At 40.6% G+C, this 20219-nt stretch overlaps 1 protein-coding gene across 2 annotated transcripts in view; it reads right to left on the bottom strand.

Moving 5' to 3' along the window:
• Positions 1-20219, bottom strand: part of gpr158b (G protein-coupled receptor 158b) — a 64277-nt gene that overhangs the window by 4703 nt on the left and 39355 nt on the right. For both annotated transcript variants that reach the window (XM_035169286.2, XM_035169287.2), the window contains exons 6-11: positions 16041-16150; positions 14259-14497; positions 8874-9012; positions 3576-3681; positions 875-1021; positions 315-558 (exon numbers count right to left, since the gene is read on the bottom strand). In XM_035169286.2, the coding sequence (XP_035025177.2) occupies positions 315-558; positions 875-1021; positions 3576-3681; positions 8874-9012; positions 14259-14497; positions 16041-16150 (985 nt within the window). The remainder of the gene's footprint in view (positions 1-314; positions 559-874; positions 1022-3575; positions 3682-8873; positions 9013-14258; positions 14498-16040; positions 16151-20219) is intronic.

The raw sequence follows: 20219 nt of genomic DNA, 5'->3' as shown, positions 1-20219 counted from the left end.
ACTTATGGTATAAATCTCTATATTTACATATACAAATCACATATTGGCACAAAACTTCCCTTTCATGGACAAGGTTCTCTAAGTTGGTTTCTGTTTCTTAATAATTTTGAAACTTTAATATAAAAAATGCCTTAAAGCAGCGAAATTGTGAAAATCAAAAAAAGACTTTTTAATATTTAAAGGTGATTTTTAAACACGCAGACAATTTAAAACCCCTCTTACTCATCTGAAAACTAATTCCGGTACCTAATATTAAAGGTCAAACTCAGTAATATCACCCAGCCTCAATTTAACAGGTGGAACGAGAGACGTACCGTGATGACTCGGTTCAAACGGGTTCCTCTTCAAGGTGCTACGGTTGCTGCCGTGCTCGCTGCCGTCCTCGCGGCTACACTGGCGGTGCATGTGCATGGTCTCTGGGATCTCTGTGATCCGTTTCATCAGTGAACGGCCCAGGCCTTTCTTGGAGCTGCGTTTCTTCTGGAGATGAGGGTTGTTTGCAAGCATCTTCTTGCATTTGTATACCTCCAGCTGAGCATAGAGCTTCTTCAACTCATCCTGGAAAAGGAAGGAAACTATAAATGCTGGGCAGCTACTGAGTAATTAGGTTACTACTGCAAAATTGTTTGATTCATAAATTTGATGGTCAAGTTTTGGAGTTTTTTTTATGGTAACTAATCAATTTAGAATAATTTACAAATCATGTAACAGCTTAAAAAAGAAAATCCTTGCTATCCATAAATCATTCTGCCATTATGAGGAACCAGTGGCATCAAGAATCCATTAACAAAACATTTTGTGGCTTTGTATCATTTAATCATAAAATATAAATTCAGACTAAACCACAGTTAATATCTTCTAAAAGCTACTTCACCCGTATATCCTCCGGGTCCAGACTGTGCTCGCTCCAGGCCGAGGTGATGCTGTTGTTCAGGTAAGAGCCAGATCTTCCCATGTCCAGCTCCTCCTCGTACGCCTCTGTGGCAATATCATCCCTGGCCTGCGTCCCTTTGGTCAGGAGCTGAGACGAATGGAGAGCAAGGTTAGAGGGAGGCATCACTGACACTGCATGGAGACTGATGAAAGTAGGAAGCCTCTGATTTGATTTGATTAACTGACAGAATGAATATGTCGGCCACAGGGTCCATGTAAGGTGGACTGGGGATGAACAGCATTTACCTGCAGCAATAATTTACTGAACCTTTATGGCATAAAAAGTTACTTTGCTATCCGCAGTCGACTCTGATAAACAAATAGTCTTTTAAATACTATGAGATTTTAACTGCAGAGCATGAACATGAACATGATAGGAGATCCATTTCATACATAATTGATTCTTGCGTTCAATAATCACCACTACATTGATTTTAACTCCAATTTCATGTAATCATTTCACTAAATTAGGATGATCTCTATCTATCCACATGACTTATTGTGATTGACAACAAGTGAATGTGCAAAACTAATAGAAATAACTCATTGAAATAAAAGTTATTCTGCTTAGTTACACTGCTAAATTTCTCTTTTTTTTATTATGCAACATCACAAGCTGTGTATAACAAATTCTAATTTATGTTTGCAGGCACTAATCTCCTCCTCACTTGGACTCCCATGTGCAGAGAGGAAAGGTGAGATGAGGTTCGATCATTACAACAACGCAGCACATTAAGGAGAAAGGCTGATCCTTAAAGAGCAGTTTGGTTTTGACTCGATGTCCGTGGCCAAACTGTTTAGCTTTGCTGGAATAACAAACGCAGGAGCATAGAGAGCTGCAGGAACAGACGCTGTGTGAGATTTGCATCCGCCTATTATGCTTAATTATCCCAGCACACTAAACTGACTTGCACTTGTGAGGTGCCTAATTAAGAAAGAATGAAAGAACAGAGAGCACTGATGGTGTATTGCGTTGCTCACGCAGCAGGAGAATTTAATGTTTTCCATCAGACTTAGAGACTGCACATGAAGACACCCGCGGGAGTGCTCAGCTAAATTAAAATAACCACTAACGCAGTTTGAATGAGTTTAAGCTAATGGTAGCAAATGGTAGCTGTAAGTCTGTGTGTGTTCCACACTGCTAATATCAAATGAAGTTAAGATGATGAATGAACTGTTTTGCAAGCTTCTGTACAGAAGTGGCCATTATGAAAATCTGTCTGTGCTGAAAAGAACTTCTACTACAAAGGCAGGACTTTCAAATAAAAACTCTTACAGGAAAGAAAAGTAAGACTTCTACATGGATTTTGTCTCTGCTGCACTTCTGCATAAGCTGCTCTTCTATTGATTAGTTATTGTAGATACCTAAACATCATAGCTGGAGCTAAATTCTGAGCAAACAATGACACATTTGGAGCATGAAAGTAGCATTTGAGAGACTAAAATATGTTGCTCAGTGAATGTATTGACAGTTTTAACATTATATTACAAGCAATAACAACCTCTGTCAGTCCCTTTTCCTCCTTTGCCTGCTCTAAACCCCACCTCTCTGTGCTCTGACTGATAGACTCTCCCACACACTGAGCCTATGGATGATGCCAAGAATGCAAATGTGATTCTAAAATGCAAATTAATGTATTGAGCACAAAATAGATTTTTGTTTTCAAACATTAACACAACATTAATTTATGCAGATGTCATTTATCAATTTGATGTTTTTTAACGAGGAATTTGGTGGAGCCTTCAGCAACAGCGTGGTGCATAGTTTGAGAAAGAATACCAACATTATAATGGGAAATACTAGAAAAAGTCCTGCAATAAAAATCAATAAAATTAAGCCTCGGGCCAATTAAGTTTACATACATTTTTGTCCAGACTCATATGCGGCCATTGTGACATTTGACAACTAAAATCGAATCAATTAATCTTTGAGCCCAGGTGAAAACTCGTCCAAATCTGACTTAAAAAATCCCTAAAGGCAGACTTGAGAGATCATGTCCAAGAGGCGAAAAATATGTTTTTTAAGATCCGTGACCTTGACCTTTGACCACCATTGGATCTGTGAGTCCAAGTGAACATCTGTGCCAAGTTTTCCCAGAGCATTGTTGACATATCATGCCAGAAGAAATAAACAAAAAGCTTTTGAGCCTTTCTTTGCTGCTTAGTGAACATTTTTAGAATATAAACAGTTTTAAAAATATGTGACAATTTACAAGAGAAATCTCTTTTGCTGCTCATGGACACCTGACACCTGACAAGAGCCCTGCAACACATTAGTTTTATATAGAGCTCAAAAGTACTAAAGGCTGGAAACCACCAGTTTATGCTCATATCATTATCTTGTTCTTATCAAAAATCTTCATCTGTAAAGTAGCTGTAAGATAAATGTAATGGAGCAGAAGTAGCAGAAAATGGAAATGCTCCAATTTAAATTATGCTCTTACAAATATTCTGTAATCAAAATGTCATTTTTACAACCTCATACATTACATTTAAGCACACAGATAACTAGAGTTTGAGGCCATTCATTAATGTAGGTCTTGAGCATATGGCAGAGTCCTGAAATTTGCTTCAGTTAATAACTTACAATCCAGTAAAGTAATAACTGGCATGGTTCGTGAGCTCCAGGGACAATGTGTTACCTTTGGAATGAGCAGCAGACCCAGAGTCACAGTCACAGTCAGATGAGTGTGAGCAAAGAACAGCATGAGCATCCAGTCAGGGTGTAGTCCTGGCACCAGAGAGAACCTGCGGGAAGAACACAAACATGCAGGAGAGATTCTGTTCATTCACCAGCACTTTTTCAAAAGCATATTTGAAGTATATTTGAAAGCCAGTTGAACTGAATACTTGTCTGTGAAATATGCTCATTCTCAAGTACACACACAGACATAAAAGCAGCTTTTATTGAATCTCTGGACGAGAACAGAATGAAATGTTCCACAAACCCTGAGGTAATCTCGACTCCAGTGTAAACAGAGGCGTTAAAGCAAAACTGTGTGGAAAGTATAAAAGTAGCATTTATTCGCCTCCTTTTGAGAGGTTCTGAAAAATGTGTTCGACTACATTTGCTTTTGTGCAGTTATTTTCTGCTCAGGCATTATTCGTTTTAAACGCTTCATATTTTCTGAGAGTCTCAGACAAAACATAAGACAAAGGTTATTACACCGAACTCAAATGTTGAACAGGGTAAAAATTATACCTGCTAAGCATTAGCATGTTAGCAATGTCCCTGAAAAAGATCATCACCATTTCCTCAGGTTGTACAAAAATGAAGCTAACATATCCTGGATAAGGGCACTGCCATGTTGCACTTTTGACACCATTTGGAGCCAGAATCCACGCAGTTGTGATTGTGGAGTCGAGCCGCGGAATCAAGGTCCTATCGATATAGGCACTTGACCGATCATGAAAAATGAAAACTTGAAAATACATCTGTGTTATAAGAACTACCTAAAATGACATGTGATGTAATTTAGACCTGGTCCATCCACTAACATGGAGGAGGTGGGTTTTATGACCTGTATTTCACCCAGCCACCAGGGGGTGATCAAGAAGCTTCACTTTTAGGAGGCTGTCATGTCATCCATCATCATATAAAGTCTGAGCTGTGAAGGTTTTAGCATGCTGAGGTTAGCATTTAGCTCAAACCCATTGGTTTCATAATACAGCCTCAGAGAACAGCTGGCATGACGTAGACTCTTCAGTCTCGTTTTCTATTATTCTCTAGTGTTTCTCTGCGTCACTGATATGAAATGTAAAAGAGTCAGGTGACCCAGCTGACGTTGAACAAGCCTCAGCTTCTGGCCTAGCTCCATTCCACAGATCCACTCTTGATCCAGAGCCACCTGGAGGCTTACTCAGCAGCATCCATGTTGTTATAGTTTGTGGGTGGCCCTCCTCCTCCTCCTCCTCTTCCTCCTCCTCCTCCTCAGCCTGTGATGCAGAGTGCAGTGTCAGCCCTGCAGGGGGATTGTCCCACAAAGACTCTGCTCCCTTCCTCCAGGTAAGCACCTTGCCATGTCTATAGCAGTCATTGACAAGGTTTAAAAGCCTCCCCACACAGTCCTCCCATGGCATGGTCAGCTCCAGCATGACAGCATTCTTCACAGTCTGATAACAGAATGATGTCAAGTCTGTCAAGTCTGAGGGCGATAAGTGCTATGCTGAGCAAACTTGAGTTGCCTTCCCATATCCACTGTCAGCTGCGGTGATAAACCATGTTGTTGGCTGTAGGTGTTGCTCTTGGCTCTGGTGAAGCTGATGTTCTGCTTTAAGGGGTTTGACGTCCTGCAGCTGGTGACGGTGCTACAAATCAGCTCTGTGACGGTGTTGAGCACCTGGTTGTGCTGCCAGCGATATCAGCATTTGCCCAGAGCCTTTGAACAGCACACAGAGATAATTTCCTCAGCAGAGGATCCTTCTCTATTAAAGGTTAGGGTTGGTAAGTTGTTTCTGAAACACTTTTGTACAATTTGTTGAAATCCTCTTCACGTCCTAATACATATCACTAAATAAAGTTGTCTGAAAAAAAGCTATTGTGGCCATGGCAGGACTGTAATAAACAAGACCAATCATTTCATTTGGACGGAATTAAATGATTGGGTAGTGTACCTGTCTGTCACTAACCGACCTGCCTTACTGCACAAATCCTGCATTCTCACTGTTCATGACTGGAGTCTTCAGCCAGATAGGCACACACCGCCGAAGCAGAGACGATAGCCAATGGTTCGTGAGCAAGTCACGGAAAAGTCGGCTTCTAGCAGCAGTTGGGCAGTGCACGTCCATATAGCTTTGAAGAAAGGGCCAATGGTAGGGGGTGAGATCATGGGGTGCATATTTCAAAGTGTAGCTTGCTCTTGCTAGCTTTTCTAGAATTACGAACCGTGGCTTTAAATCCATCCTTTTAAAAGCAATCCACCAAGGGGCAAGCTCACCGGGCTTCAGGGAATCGGAGATGGCACTACTCTGATTGGTTTATTGCATGTTTGCCCAAAGCACAACCACGATTAAGAGACAAGGTAAAGCTCTTTTGACTGTGCCTGGTGTAGCAATGTTTTTTTCTGCCATTAAAGAAAAAGTGGATTTTCAAGACAACCTAAAGCCATGTGCTTTGGACCATGCCCTTCCATCATTAAAATAGGAGCCCGATATGTTTTCATTTTTATTGTACATCTTTTCGCAGCTGGTTGCACCATCTCAAATGATACTATAATGTATTCTTGTGTCTTCTGGCTTGATAGCTCGTCAAATGTATCCTGTTGCTAAGATTTCCCGTAACGCTTGTCTACTTCCCTAACATCTCAACAGGTGTGGCTGAGAATACAAATGTCAGGTCTCTTGGCTGTGTAATGGCATGCAGGTAAATGGACTGCTACCCCAGACAATGAAAGTGTAATATGGATAGAGTAACCTAATAGACTCAGACTTGATTGGCAAAGAGCATCACAGACGATTCCCTATACGCCACATGCAGACTTTATGTGGAATGTAGACTGATGTAATTTTATAAATCCGCGCTGCCTTTAACTGTCTGCCCTTCCTAATGACTTTAAAATTGATTTTACAGCATCTTACTACTTCCTTTAAAGTCGCCGTGCTCAGACTTGCAGCTTATTTTTTGTGGTTATCTTAATCCCTTCAGCCTGATCATGGTTTGAGATTTTCACATCAATTAGATGTTGAGTTATTTTATAAAAGTTTATAGAACAGAGGAGGGATATTGTTTTCTGTCCCCATCAGCAAAACAGCAGCTCAAACATTTTTTCACTCAAACAAATCTTGTCCTATTTCTGTCACCACTGCCTCAATCCAGACGGGTGCAGAATCTATGTCAAAGCTCACAGCAGTGATGTTGGTTGCTTGTGGTTTGTGTTTAACATTTCAAGCCATAATTACTCTTATCGCCGGTGCATTAAAGCAGAGTTGATATTGTATTCATGAGCACCAGAGCCGCTAATTGCACCTATTATTAGTGGAACATGTAAAAAAATACACAAAAACCTAAATTGGCTCTAATGAATGGTTGTATTTCAGCACCAATTTTCCACAGCCAGTTAAAGCCTCACATAATGACAGATGAAGCAAAAGCAAGCTATAATTATTGTGCATATTCTGTTAAATGTGTGAAAATATATCTCTGCCAGGACCAAGACTTCTTGATGAGACTGGGACGAGAGATAGCGTGAGTTTCACCTTCATTCATCAAAGATCCACCAAGGTGACTCAGAGATCGTTGGCCCTTTACTCCCAATAAGCAAATTCACATTCATAATTTATATTAGACATCTAAAAGCATAGTGTGTGTGTATGTGTGTGTGTGTGTGTGTGTGCTACACAAACACAAGTCCAGCGTTATCTTTGGACTGCAGCAGGAGACTGCTGTCAGCTCACCAAGAAAAAAAAGAAACACTCTAATGTTTTTATTCCCCAGAAAGCAAAGAACAGCTTGATTTATAACTGTTTCTCAGCACTGACAAAGGTGTACCCACTGGATTTTTCAGTTTCTTAACAGATTAAAAGAATGTGTTTTTGTTTTTTTTGGCCCACTGAGCACAATAGACTGCTGCCTAAATGAAAGAATATTCAATCAGGAGCAGTTTTATCGGAGGAAGTGTGACAAATGGAATTGCTTTGCCCGGGGCACCAGCAGGCGCTTTGTGATCACGTGACCATTCGGTCCCACTGTAACCGGACTGAGAAAATGTTCCGTGGTTTAAGAGTCATGATAAAGTGATGATAAAAAAAATTTTAAACTGTATTTTTTGTCTTTTACACAGATATTCCAAAAAGTTTAAACAGACACATTAATAACAACAGTGTTAAATACAGAGTCAGCTAAAAGGAGGCCCACAAGATTTGACTTTCAACAATGGCGGAACTTTTGAGGAGGGATTTGGTCAAAAAAACTACAGGCTACTTCACTTGGGCACAGTATTGGATGCTTGACAACCATTGCCAACGTAAAGGACTCGTGGAAGTATGTGGGCAACGACGGTTACATTGTTTGAAATGGACGTATCTCTTTTTGAACATAGAGGCAGCATAGGTGAGCCTTTAGATGAATAATAGAATGATTCAAAAAAATGATTTAGCACATGCACAAATTAAAACAAAGAGCTGCCTGGAAACACAAAAAACATTCTTCAAACCACCTTTTACGAGTAAATGGAGTCCAATATTCAATCTATTTTTAGCTGGTCTCCATTAACTCCTGAGGGACAAATTTGGCTCTTTAGCAGGTAAATAACTCGATGAAAGCCTTTGGTTTTCCTGACTTTATTTGAGTTGTGGGTATTTTTAAGAAAATAAATGACAGTTACTAAATTTAAAAGAATGTTATGATAACCTAAAAGTTGACTAATTGAGCACAATTCCGTAACTAGAGCAGTTGAATTAAACCTCTATGCGAGACAGACAGACAGTTGCACAGAACTGAGAGTTTATTTTGGTCTCTGGCACAGTAGATCTATGCTGTGCATCTGGGAAGACATTTTGTATTCACCTCCTTTCAACTGGCTTACCCTGCACTCAGCTGACACTGTTCGTTTCCCTGATGAAGGGGGCGGATGAAGCCTCTGCCTTTCATCTGACACGATCAACACTTGTAATGCCCAAGCTAACAGGAAAATATAATCATGATTAAACAGCAGCTTGTACTGCAAGAAGGGGTAAAGTCATCTAAGCCCCCCGCCACTATTCGTGCCACTTCCACCACTGTCAGCGACATTCATCAAGTCAAAGTGTGATACTTCATGGTTCCACAGTCTTGGCTCTGTTTCATGCCTCTTTCATGTCCCTCTCTAGAACTTCCTATTTTCTTTTTCTCTCTCTCAGTGATCATGTAAGAAGACAGACTGCACTTCTGGCCACAAATTGCTTTCTCTCACTCACTGTTCATGCCCACTCATGCCTGTTTCCACTCGGTTTTCATTATTCACCTGATGATGTGGAAGATGGCCGATATGAGGAGCTCATTGTAGATGGCCACAGCCATGTAACGTGGTTCGTGGAAAGCCGAGGGCACGGTGCGGACAGCGTAGCAGAGGTACACGCCCCACAGCAGGAACAGGAACTCCGCTGGGAAACAAACAGAACAAACAACAATAAGATAGCCGAGATGGTTAGAGGAAATATGTGATTTATAGTTGTGATTGTCTTTGTCTTAAAGTGAGTGTTTTTCCCCACTTAAAAATTATGACGTGCATAAAATACCTCCTGTGTAGCTAGCATTTGTGTCTTGACCTTAGTATTTAAAGATTAATGGGGCATCCCCACTTTTTTCAAAAATGAAGTTTACATATCCCCGATATAGGTGCAGCCATCTTGTGCTTTGGACTTCATTTGGAGCCATAGCCTGCACATTAGTGATCGTGGTGTAGAGCTGAGGTCCCATTCACCCCAATTTTATTGCATCAAATGACAAATTAAAACCAAACTTACTGGAAAAAATAAAGACTTAGATATACATCAGATAAGAACTACCTAAAATGACAGAAACCATCTTTGAAACAAATGTATTAACATAACGTACACTTTGACTTAGTTTGGTCCATGGAGGAGGCAGGGTTTATAACCTACACTGCAGCCAGCCAACAGGGGGTTGATCAAGCTAGCCTGGCTTTCTGTAGTGTAAAAAAAAGCCCTCTCCACCATCTCCAAAGCTTTTTTCGAGTAATTGAATCATAAACGCAAATGTAAGAAACAAAAAATTGTGGTTTTAAGGGAGTTAGAGTCTATCCACCTCTCCATCCAAAAACAGTCGGTAAGCAAAGGTTTTAGTTTACTGTTGGTCTCTAGAGACACCTAGCAACCAGACTGTAATAAAGACAGGTTAGAATTTTTACTTCTCAGAATTTTGATGGATTAAACAAATGAAAACGCAACATGTTACATTGTTAGCTTTAACATTTTTAAACCTCTGGACACATCCAAGCTAACTGTTCTTTCTTTTTCCCATTGTCTATGCTAGGCTAGGCTAATCACCTCCTGGACAGACTTGAAAGTGGTACCAATCACCTTGTCTCACTCTTGGAAAAAAAAATCCTAGTACCGATTTACAGTCTTTTTAACTGGACAAGTCTTGTCCTGGAATTCCCTGCACATTAAACCTGCTTTGGCACAAGACGCTGACAGTGCTGACTGCAATAATGAAGTTTCAAATTTAGCAGTTCCTAACTTAGCGAGATTCCCCCCGTGTTTGAAGTGTTTCCTCCAAATGAGGCATCTGCTTCCTCGACAGCTTGTTGACTCATCCCTCCTATCGTCTGATCTCACCAAGGTCACACAGCCCGACTAAAATTCACAGAGAATGCGTATTTTAATAACGCAGGCGTCTCTACAGTTACTTATCAAGATATTTCAGAATATTCAGCACAGTGTGTGTGCACAGACAACTCATTATCACCTACAATGTCAGTGTAATGGAAGTCTACAGAACATCATTTTCTAAAATCAATAGTAATTATTTTGGATGTGATGAAGATGATTCATTTCAGCATTTTAGAGGCAGCTAAATATGTCTTGGAGGCGTGTAATACATTTTGTACTTGCTGCTCTCTGGTGTAGAACAAATAGATGATGCTTTTACTGCTAGTGCAGTGCCCGTTATAAACATGTCTGTTTGGAATGAGCTGTCCTCTTGGCCTGTGTTAAAAGCTCTGGAGCTACTTCAGAATTATTCCTTGTCATTAGTGAGTCCTCCTCAAACAGTTTTACAATATACTGTTACTTTTTCATTGTTTGTGTGCTGGACATTGTGTGCAGAGCTTTTTATAAACAGTCGGTGCAGAGTGAAGTTGAAAACCGTGTTCATCCTACCTGGTTTATTCTCAATTACATTTTATTGTCAATGTTTTTCATAAAATGAAACTAAAGTTGCTGTATTTACTGTTCATGTGTGGTTACTATATATGTGTTTGAATTATTTACTTATAATTGTTGTTATTTTTTCAGAAATTGCATTTCACTTATTTCACAGGTCTGTTAAGCCGCCGACACAATCTTCAGACCCAAGTTCACTGCCCCCCGCCCCACTGACTGCTACAGAATACAACATTTTTATATTATATTTAGAATATATAGAATGTATTGTGTGTCCAAATCATAACAAACTCAACACTGCACTTCCCGGGCCATTAACATTACAGTCTGAAGCCGATAAGACAGGGGGTTTGCAGGATATGCGTTTCCACAGACAGACATTCGTTTGTGGAATTCGTAGGTGGATGTGCTGTGTATGAAAATGAGAACCCAAAGTCAAAGGTTTTCTCCTGGTACCATGTACACAAACTTGTTGTTTTGTTTCCAGACAGCCAACAGTACTAAGAACTGTGCCAAGAACTGCTTTGGCAGACAAGGCCATAAAGTCTTTACAGTGATTACAGACATTAATATTTATGAATAGGCCCAGTCTATAAATCATCACTAATTACATGCTACTTAGCCTCTGAATGGGAGGCACAGAGAGCTGTTTGCAAGAAGGAAAGGATAACAATCCCACTAATGAAGATGAATGGTTGATTCATATGAATTGTTCATTGCTGACATTATCAATGCTGTGTCACATCAGTTTCAGGACAAAATAGGATGATTTATTCATTTTTATATCAGACGTGTTTTCTTGTTGGTACCAAGACAAAACAAGCATAAACAGCAATTAGATTAATTATCGCAAACATGTCATGCGCCGTCGTTCTCTGGGTGCTTCCTGCCCTTCATAGACAACACCAGGGTGTCCTCAATGGCTGTCAGAGGAAACAGTGGGGCTCCCTCATCTACTATCTGGACTAGAGTGCACACACACAAATGCACGCTGACGCACACAAACACTCAGATGCAGGAAACAGACAGAGGGCCTGTTGCACGCTTCGTCTTTCATTCCATTTAAAGGCCGTGTCTCTGAAGATGTTTCTGTTCCTCTTTCCCGTCTCCAGAGTGTCCTTAGTTGTCCTTCCATCAGCAGCTCTCTTCCTCTAACGTTCCTGCTCCTCCTCGGCTGCTGGAAAACTCTCCTTGCATCACTGCCCACATCCCTACAAGCTTTGTACTTCACAGACTCCTCTCGTCTTTCCCCTGCCACTCTCGCTCTCTGTCTGTCTATCAGTTTTCAGTGGCAGACCAAGCATTTCTCAGGGATCCATCCTTTTCCTCTTTCCAAACTGGATTAGTGTCCCCTGCTGTCAGACTGGCTTCAGTGAGGTGCCCATCACTGCCTCCTGCTTCAGGAATCTGTCATTAGGAGGTGACTCACACACACAAGGCCGTCTGGGTCTAGAGACACTTGAAGGATACTTCCTCCAACTTCTAAAGAATCAACCCACTCTTTATACATGTTAGCAGATCAGTGCAATAAATTCTTACATTATAACGACTATGTGTGGGAATGACACACTCAGTCCAGCCAGCCGGGAATCAAACTAGGGACTCACGGATCAGAGCATATATTCCCAAGTGGTATGTGTCCTAATCACATCAGGCCGTCTTGATAATGATGTGTTTCACCAGATTTAGAGGACAACAATCACGTCTCTCTGTCGCATCTTCAAACTGATCGTCAATTTACAAGAAGCTGCTGGAACCATAATGTCAGTCAACAAAAACAGCATCATCACCCACTTTTAGCACATTTGGAAATTGTTGATTCCACTCCTCATGTGCAATTTAGGCCATATAAATATGATTAAGGCACCTGCACATAGCAGGTCACCCATATGTTTTTTTGGTACATTCTCAGCTCTCTCATAGTGAGGCTCAAATATGACCTATGGAGCGTTGTGTAAACAGATCATTTGGCCTTAGAGTTGAAAAATTGAAGTGCGCTTAAATCACTTGTAAAAAGACACCTTTACTCATGTGGATGAATTGTTTTGATGCTTGAAATGGGTTTACAAAAGTCCTACGTTCATAAAATTTATGGAAATTGTGTGATAAATTTGAAATAACTGTGAAAAATGAAATAATACTGTTTGAGTAAAAGTGTTATGTCACTCTACATCCGCTAAATGTTAGAGGGATTGAGATAAATGGGGCCTGAATAATGATGTCATTGTAACATATCAAGAGGCATGGGATGTGAGCACATGGAAAATTATCATGACAATAATTGCCTCGTCGAAATTTGCTGCTCTCTGTGGCATTTTCTCACATTCTGTCTGTTTCCAAGGTGATGGGTATGTCTTTTAAGATTTCCTGAGTGTTGATTGGCTGGTTTCACACAATAGGTAGGCAGACGTCACATGTCATATGTCATGTTGCTTTAGATGCACATAAGCAGGTTAAGCTTGAAATTGGGGTTGATTTAAGATACTAGGAGATAATCTGATGCAGTTATTTTCAAGGTCAAGGTTTCAAAGCAAATAATGAAAACAAATCACAAACAAGGTTCAGCCGCCTACCCATCCCAGTCATTTTTGTACAGTCCCTAAGAGGCTATAATTAGGCTACAGGTCAAAATTGGTAAAAAGGCTGTAGGGACAACTCAATCAAAATGAATTTCTCAGAGTCTGGTTCATTTACACTTTATGTGTGGCTTAGAACTTATTCTCAACAGTAACTACAAGACAGATAAACAATAAAAATATTTCAGTGAAGCATTTTATTTCCCTTCAGTTCCAATAACAAATCCTATACATGTGGTGAATAGACTGTGACTATACTGTTTGCTTCCATATGTTTTATGATGTTCTGTACAACATTGCAGCATTTTATTGAGCAATAGATTATTGCCTATGGTTAATAGGTGACAGGCTCATCCTCTGGAACATCCTTGGGGCCTTCCCTGTGGTAACGGCCTGTATAAATAAATGAGAGTTTTAAGGATACCCCCAGCCCAGGGTCCAAAAAGAGCCAGAGACACTCCATCTCTTTTATTAGAGTCTTCCTCTCTAACATGTTGTAACATTCTTTAAACTGTTTGTGCAAGAAAAATGTAATCAAACATTGGACAAATTAAAGTAGTTGCAACTGTATCCATTAAACCTCAAGTTCAGTTCAGAGCATCTAGAACACTAAATAAACATAAGCCTAAATGTCAAAATCTAAAATTAAAATAGCCTAAATAAGTTAATAACAAGTTTATAGTACCACAAGCATTTACAGCCAAAACATTCCACCACTATTCTTCGTTTTTTTCCCCCTCACCCTGACCACAAGTCAAAAAGTTTCCAAGTTAAATTTAATCGTAATCCTCACCCAGGCAGCGTAGACCCGAGCTATAAGCCCAAAAGCTCCTTACAGTTAAGTGGCACCAACATTTCCTCACTCTGGATGATTTCTTGTCCTGTAGACGTCAACAGCGGCGACGTGTAAACACAACACACACTCACCCACGGCCATCATGTAGTCCCATCGGTCCAGCAGACACATGCTGAACTGGAGTCCCTCAGGGGTGAGGCCTGCAGCGATCAGCGCCCGACTCAGCCCGGGGTTCTGGCACACGGCTGAGGTCCAGGCCACCAGGAACCACAGCACCACCAGGAGAATCACCGCCAGCAGCCGCACGACGCGCCAGCTGGTCATGTACGGTGTCCTCTGGGCTGTGCGGGACAGGAACACCTTTAACACCCTGGGAGAAGGTGAGAGAAGACGACAACGACAGCAGCATGAACATGAGAGACCGCTGCAGGAAATCATGATGAGCAGCACAGGTTAATAAGAGGTGCTCTCTCCGACACTGACACCTCATTAACATGCCCACTTGAATTAAAAGCAGCAGGGAGAGAAGATGATGATATTTGAATTCATTCGTGTTTGTCGAGTATGTTCAGTTTAATTCATGCTAATATATCTTCTCTTTTGCTGCAGGGTGAAATAGAGTAACATCAGAGCAACACAGGGCAACACATGTGTTGCTTTAACCCCTTGGTAAATTTCTCGTGGGTGTCGGTTTGTAGTTTTTTTCCCGGAGGTGTATGGACACGGCTGATTATTGACATAAACCTTGAAGTGCACGCAGAACAGTTTATTTATAGGTTGCACAGTTGTGGTTACCACTGCACGCACAGATGACAACATGACGTAAAAGGGAATTTAAAATGCAACACTTCAGCCAGAACAGTTGCAATAGCCAGTGGCGGATCTAGGATTTTTCTAAATCAAAGGCCATAAAAGGGCCACAACTTACACAGAGGGGCCAATTAAATGTCCAAGATTCATTTAGTAAGGTTCACATTTAGTTTACCTTATTTACGGTTAGCTCTGTAGCTTTGAGCCACACATCATTGAAAATATTTAGATAATTGTTCCCTGTTCAAGCACATTGTGTTTTCCAAAGAATACAAATTCTTAACAAATTGTCAGATTCATTGTTAGTATTGTTATCAAGTGACTAGTTATTTTTTTAAAGACCACTGACACAAGACAGGCATTTCTGGAGCCAATCAGATATCACCTTGGGCCAGTGCCCCCCTGGCCTTGCCCCTGGATCCGCCCATGGTAGTAGCTCAAGATGATCTGATGCTTGAGAAGTATAACTGTTTGGGGAGAAAGATTCACGTACTCTAGACAGAAAAGCAGTCAGATCTCTGTTTCCTCTGCTCAGCTGCCTCTACCAGACATGACTAATATCGTATCTCTCATATATTCAGTGGGACCAGGCTGTAAGAGCTTGGCCCTTGGGCACACTTCACGCCCAGCAAGCTCGAGAAAAAATATCAACTAATTCGTAATTTTGCCCAGAGAACTCTTTGGTGGGCCTTTGACCCCCTTCTCCAATCTCAGCAACACCTGCTCAGAGCTGGAAGTGTGTGTGTGTGTGTGTGTGTTTTTGTCTGAGAGATACTTCAGCAGGCAGACAAAGATAGACTGGACCTGATGTGAAATGCAAATGTGCTTATTGGCAAAACTGCATGCATGAGTGTGTGCACACGGGGGTTTGCGGTCTGAGAGGGAGCTGAATTATTGAGAGGAGAGGAGAGAAGAGGAGAGGAAAGGAGAGACAAGGGGAGGAAATAGGAGGAGAGAAGAAAAGGAAACAATGAAAGGAAATGAGACAGAGGATTGGAGATATAAGGAAACAAAATGAGGAGAGAAAGGAGAGAGGGAAAGGGTCGATCTTTAGTTCTCTATTTTAGAGAGAAGAAGGATTCATGTGAGGGTGTTTCCAGTACCTGTACAGTTTGAGGATGATGGTGCCGTACATGATGGCGAAACCCAGGAGGCGGACCCACCTCAGGAGGATACATCGAAACACACTGGGGTGGAAGTACAGGATCATCACCTAGAGCGAGGTACAGCAGCGTCAGTGTTCACACACACACACACACACACACACACTCAGGGACACACTAATCATGTTATAATGTCATTATTTGTCTTGTAAGCTGTAAATCACACGCATCCCCTCCCTGTCATATTCCTCGTGGTCACACAGAAGGAATCAGAAATGAAAATGGAGTGAGTCTGCGGCGTGTGAGAACCGGAGCTGGGAGCAGGTTTGAACATGTACACATCTCCCACCTCCACCGCCCCCGCTGACATCTCTGAACCGTATGTTGTTCATATGTCAGCTACCGGCGCACTATGGATGAAAGAGTTTGAAGGGTTTGTTTCCATTAGTTTTTCCTTATTATTCTATTTGAGCCATTAACACATTTCTATGAATTTTATTTGTATTGTTTTACACATTCGACTTGTTAATGAAATTTAATTAAAAGACAGATTCTATCCCTTTTATTTCTTTCATCTCTATTAATCTCTTAACCTCTTTTTTAAATCTCTTTTATTCAGCTTGAAATTAGCTTTGAACTGTGCGCCCTGATATTGAATCAATTTCTTTTCATTTCTGTGTTATTTTTTAACAGCACCTTGAATCTGCCTCTGTGTATGAAATGTGTTTTATGAATAAAAGTGCCTTGCCGTGCCTTATGAGCATATGTGTGACTTGTGTTGATTCGTGTTTTATTCATGCATGGACATAAAGTGTTTCTCTGCACATGTGGATGTATTTGTCTTTTCTGACTCTCTGCCTGATTTGTAGGGAAGTAGGGAAATTGCCCGTGATTGGTAAAATGTCAGCCTTTCATTTTCTGCTTGGTGTGAGGTTTATTTGAACGTCTTACTGGTAAAGACGAGGCTGCGACAGAGACGAGTCTCACATATCAACCTGTAAAGATCAGAGGTTCCATTTTGAAATGTGTTTCATTTCATGTGTGTGTATTTCAGCAGGACGCCACCCGTCACATCTTCAGTGACCTGAGAGAAGCTCCAGACTTTGCCCATTTCCACTATAGCTGCTTCACTCAGCTTGTGGATACTCATTCTCCACACTGTTTAAAGATGTCTCCCTCCTGAGTCTTGCTGTATTACTGTCGGCTAGGGCTGGTCGATAAAACCATAAAGAGAATTATCGTGAAATAACTTTTCCTCGATAGAAATATAAGACATGGTCGATAGAACGTCAATAGAACTCATTCCATCCATGTTTTGACAGACAACACAAACAGCAAAAGATAATGAGAATGATAGAATAGAGAGAATGAGAGAATAGCGCCACATCAGGTTAGGTTGACGCACACAGCAGAGCGTAGGAGTAGCAGCTGGCAGCAGCACACGGGTAATATTTTAGCTACTGCAGCCTTGCAAACCAGTACATCAGGAGTGGAAGCGAGATTAAAGAAAAAAAAATGTTCACGAAAACTCGAGATACAGTGTTACAGAAGAGGACCGATCCCAACAGACACATCCCAAGGCTCAAAAGACGAGGGCATAGCCTGTTGAAAGCCTCATTTAAGCTACATGATTGTTGAACCCAGAGGTCACCTGATGAATAATGATGAATGTTGAGTATCACAATAGAGATAATGAATAATGCAAGAGGTCCACTTGTCATAAACAGAACTGTTATTAAAAATATACAGATAAAAAAGATGCATGTCTTTCACGAGAGGTGGTCATTTGTCTGTCACTGCCTTAACAAGTCACTGTCTGCACTATTTGATTGATTTGGCCACTTGGGGGCAGCACATCAAGCTGTAAACCATAAAATCCTGGATCTTGCACATTTGAAGCCGAAGTCTGCACAGTAGCGATCAGGGGATGGAGCTGGAGTAGCGAGGTCCCACTGATACATGCACTCGACAAATCGGAGGTCGGTCTCAGCTGTCAATCATGATGTTTTTATAACGTCAAATTACTAAACAAAACCAAACTTATAGGAAAAATTAACAACTGCACCAACATAACAGAAAATTACAGAAACCACATTTGAGAAAAATGTAATTGACGTGTACTTTGACTTTTTAGCTTGGCCCATTTCCCATCCACTAACATGGAGGAGGCGGGATTTATGACCTATACTGCAGCCAGCCACCAGGCAGCGATCAAGGCACTTTAGCTTCACTTTCGGGAAGATGTCATCCATCTTTATATACAGTCTATGCTGTAAACACATCTTTGAATTATTATCACCTTATAAAGCGGACACGGCTCATTTACACAGATAAACAGATACACAGAGCAACACTAGCATTCGGTCAGAGATGTGTTTGAGTCAAAAAGTCCTTCAACCTCAACAGTCACACCGATTTGTCCTTTACCCTCAGAAACAGGTGAAAATCACGCAATTTATTCGCTGTATGCACAAAGAGTCAGATTTAGGAAAAAGTTGAGGTTTGGGTTAAATGGGGTCTTGGTGAAGAATATAGGACATCTCCATCATGCAATATAAAAGTTGTGATAACCTCCAAAGTTCCCATTTTGTTAAGAAAAAATATCTGAAGTGAGACTGAGGCGTCAGCGGCTTGAGTTAGACCAGTCACTTTCCAAAATTAGTCTTTTTAGTATGAAATTTCCTCCCTGAGTCACTTTGATTGGACAAACTCAGACTGCTGAAATCGCATATTAACTTCAGCTGAACTTTAGAATTAATTTTGTTTCACAGAGTGATGACAGTGGATTTTTTTCTCCCCAATCACGTCCACTTAAATATGAATCTCTTTGCAGCCAGTGTGGACAGGAGGAATAATTACAGCCACCATTAACTCTTTTTATATACATGTGGCCCTGTAAGTTCATTAAGTGTATTAAGAGTTTATCAGAGGGTGATGAAGTGAAGTTTGCTCAAACAAACAAAAACAAGCATCAATGGTAAAATAGAATTCACAGAAACGGTATGGAATAGTATATATTATACATTATATATTACATAGTATATAGATTTCATATTACCACCACCTGCAATCTGTACCTGAGAGTAGCTACCTGAGTATAACAGTGTGTATATACAGTATAAATATAAATAACAGTAAAATTGTAGGATTGCTACACCTACACTATGTGTTTTCACCCTTTTCTTTTATATAGTCTCTGTATGTGTCAACCCAGTGATACACTGCTGTCCAGAGTGTAGCTAACACCTTACTTAATGTGTACTAGTACAGGATCAAATTCTCCATGACCTGTGTAGCATTAATGATTAATCAGTAAATCTCTGAAGTGTCAACTTGATTCTTATCCATACTACACTGTATATCACATTGAATAATGTCCAGCTGTGGGAGGTAGTGAGGTAGTTACAGATGTAGTAGAAGCGCCTCCCTGAGGAGCGCAGACGGTGATTTATCCCCGCTCTTACGATGTCTTGGCATTCAAGAGACAGCGTAATTAATCTTACCAAACAACAGCACCTGTAACCTCTTTTCCAGCAGGAAACGAAGCTGAGCGTCAAAGTCAGCAACACAACCAGCCAGACCTGAGGCTGCAAGAGTCTGGCTGTGAGATGTGTTCAAAGAAAAGTAAAATTCAGGTATAAAAAAGAACAATTCACTCTGTGCTAAGAGAACGGTACAAAGATGGAATGATGAAATTACAGGGGGAAAAAAACTAAAAACATCTTCCACAGTGAATCAGGAAGTTACCAGTAAAATAGTTTCAAGATGGCGTGAGTCTAGATGCTTTGAAAAATATCACAAGAACCTAACCAGTGAACTAACCTACAACTTTTACCTGCTTTAAATCATCTTTCTTCAATGTTTGTGCTGCCAATGCAGTGCCTGTTGTAAACCTGCCAGTTTGAAGTGAGCTGTTTTCTTGGCCTGTGTTAAACAGTCCATTGTGCAGACAGTGATGTTAGAACACTTTGTGTTAATCCTACCTGGTTTAACTACAATAAAGATTTTATAACCAATGCTTTTCATAAAATGAACCTGAATTTGCTTTTTTACTGTTCACATGTGTTCAAGTTTAAATGATTCATTGAATTGTATTTTTCATACACTGCATGTTGGCTATTGCAGAGGTCTGTTAAGCAACCGAAACAATCTTCAAACCCAAGTTCACAACTTTTCAAA

Source organism: Hippoglossus stenolepis, chromosome 11, assembly GCF_022539355.2.
Source record: "Hippoglossus stenolepis isolate QCI-W04-F060 chromosome 11, HSTE1.2, whole genome shotgun sequence".
NCBI lineage: Eukaryota > Metazoa > Chordata > Actinopteri > Pleuronectiformes > Pleuronectidae > Hippoglossus > Hippoglossus stenolepis.
This window is presented reverse-complemented; position numbering and strand designations above follow the sequence as displayed.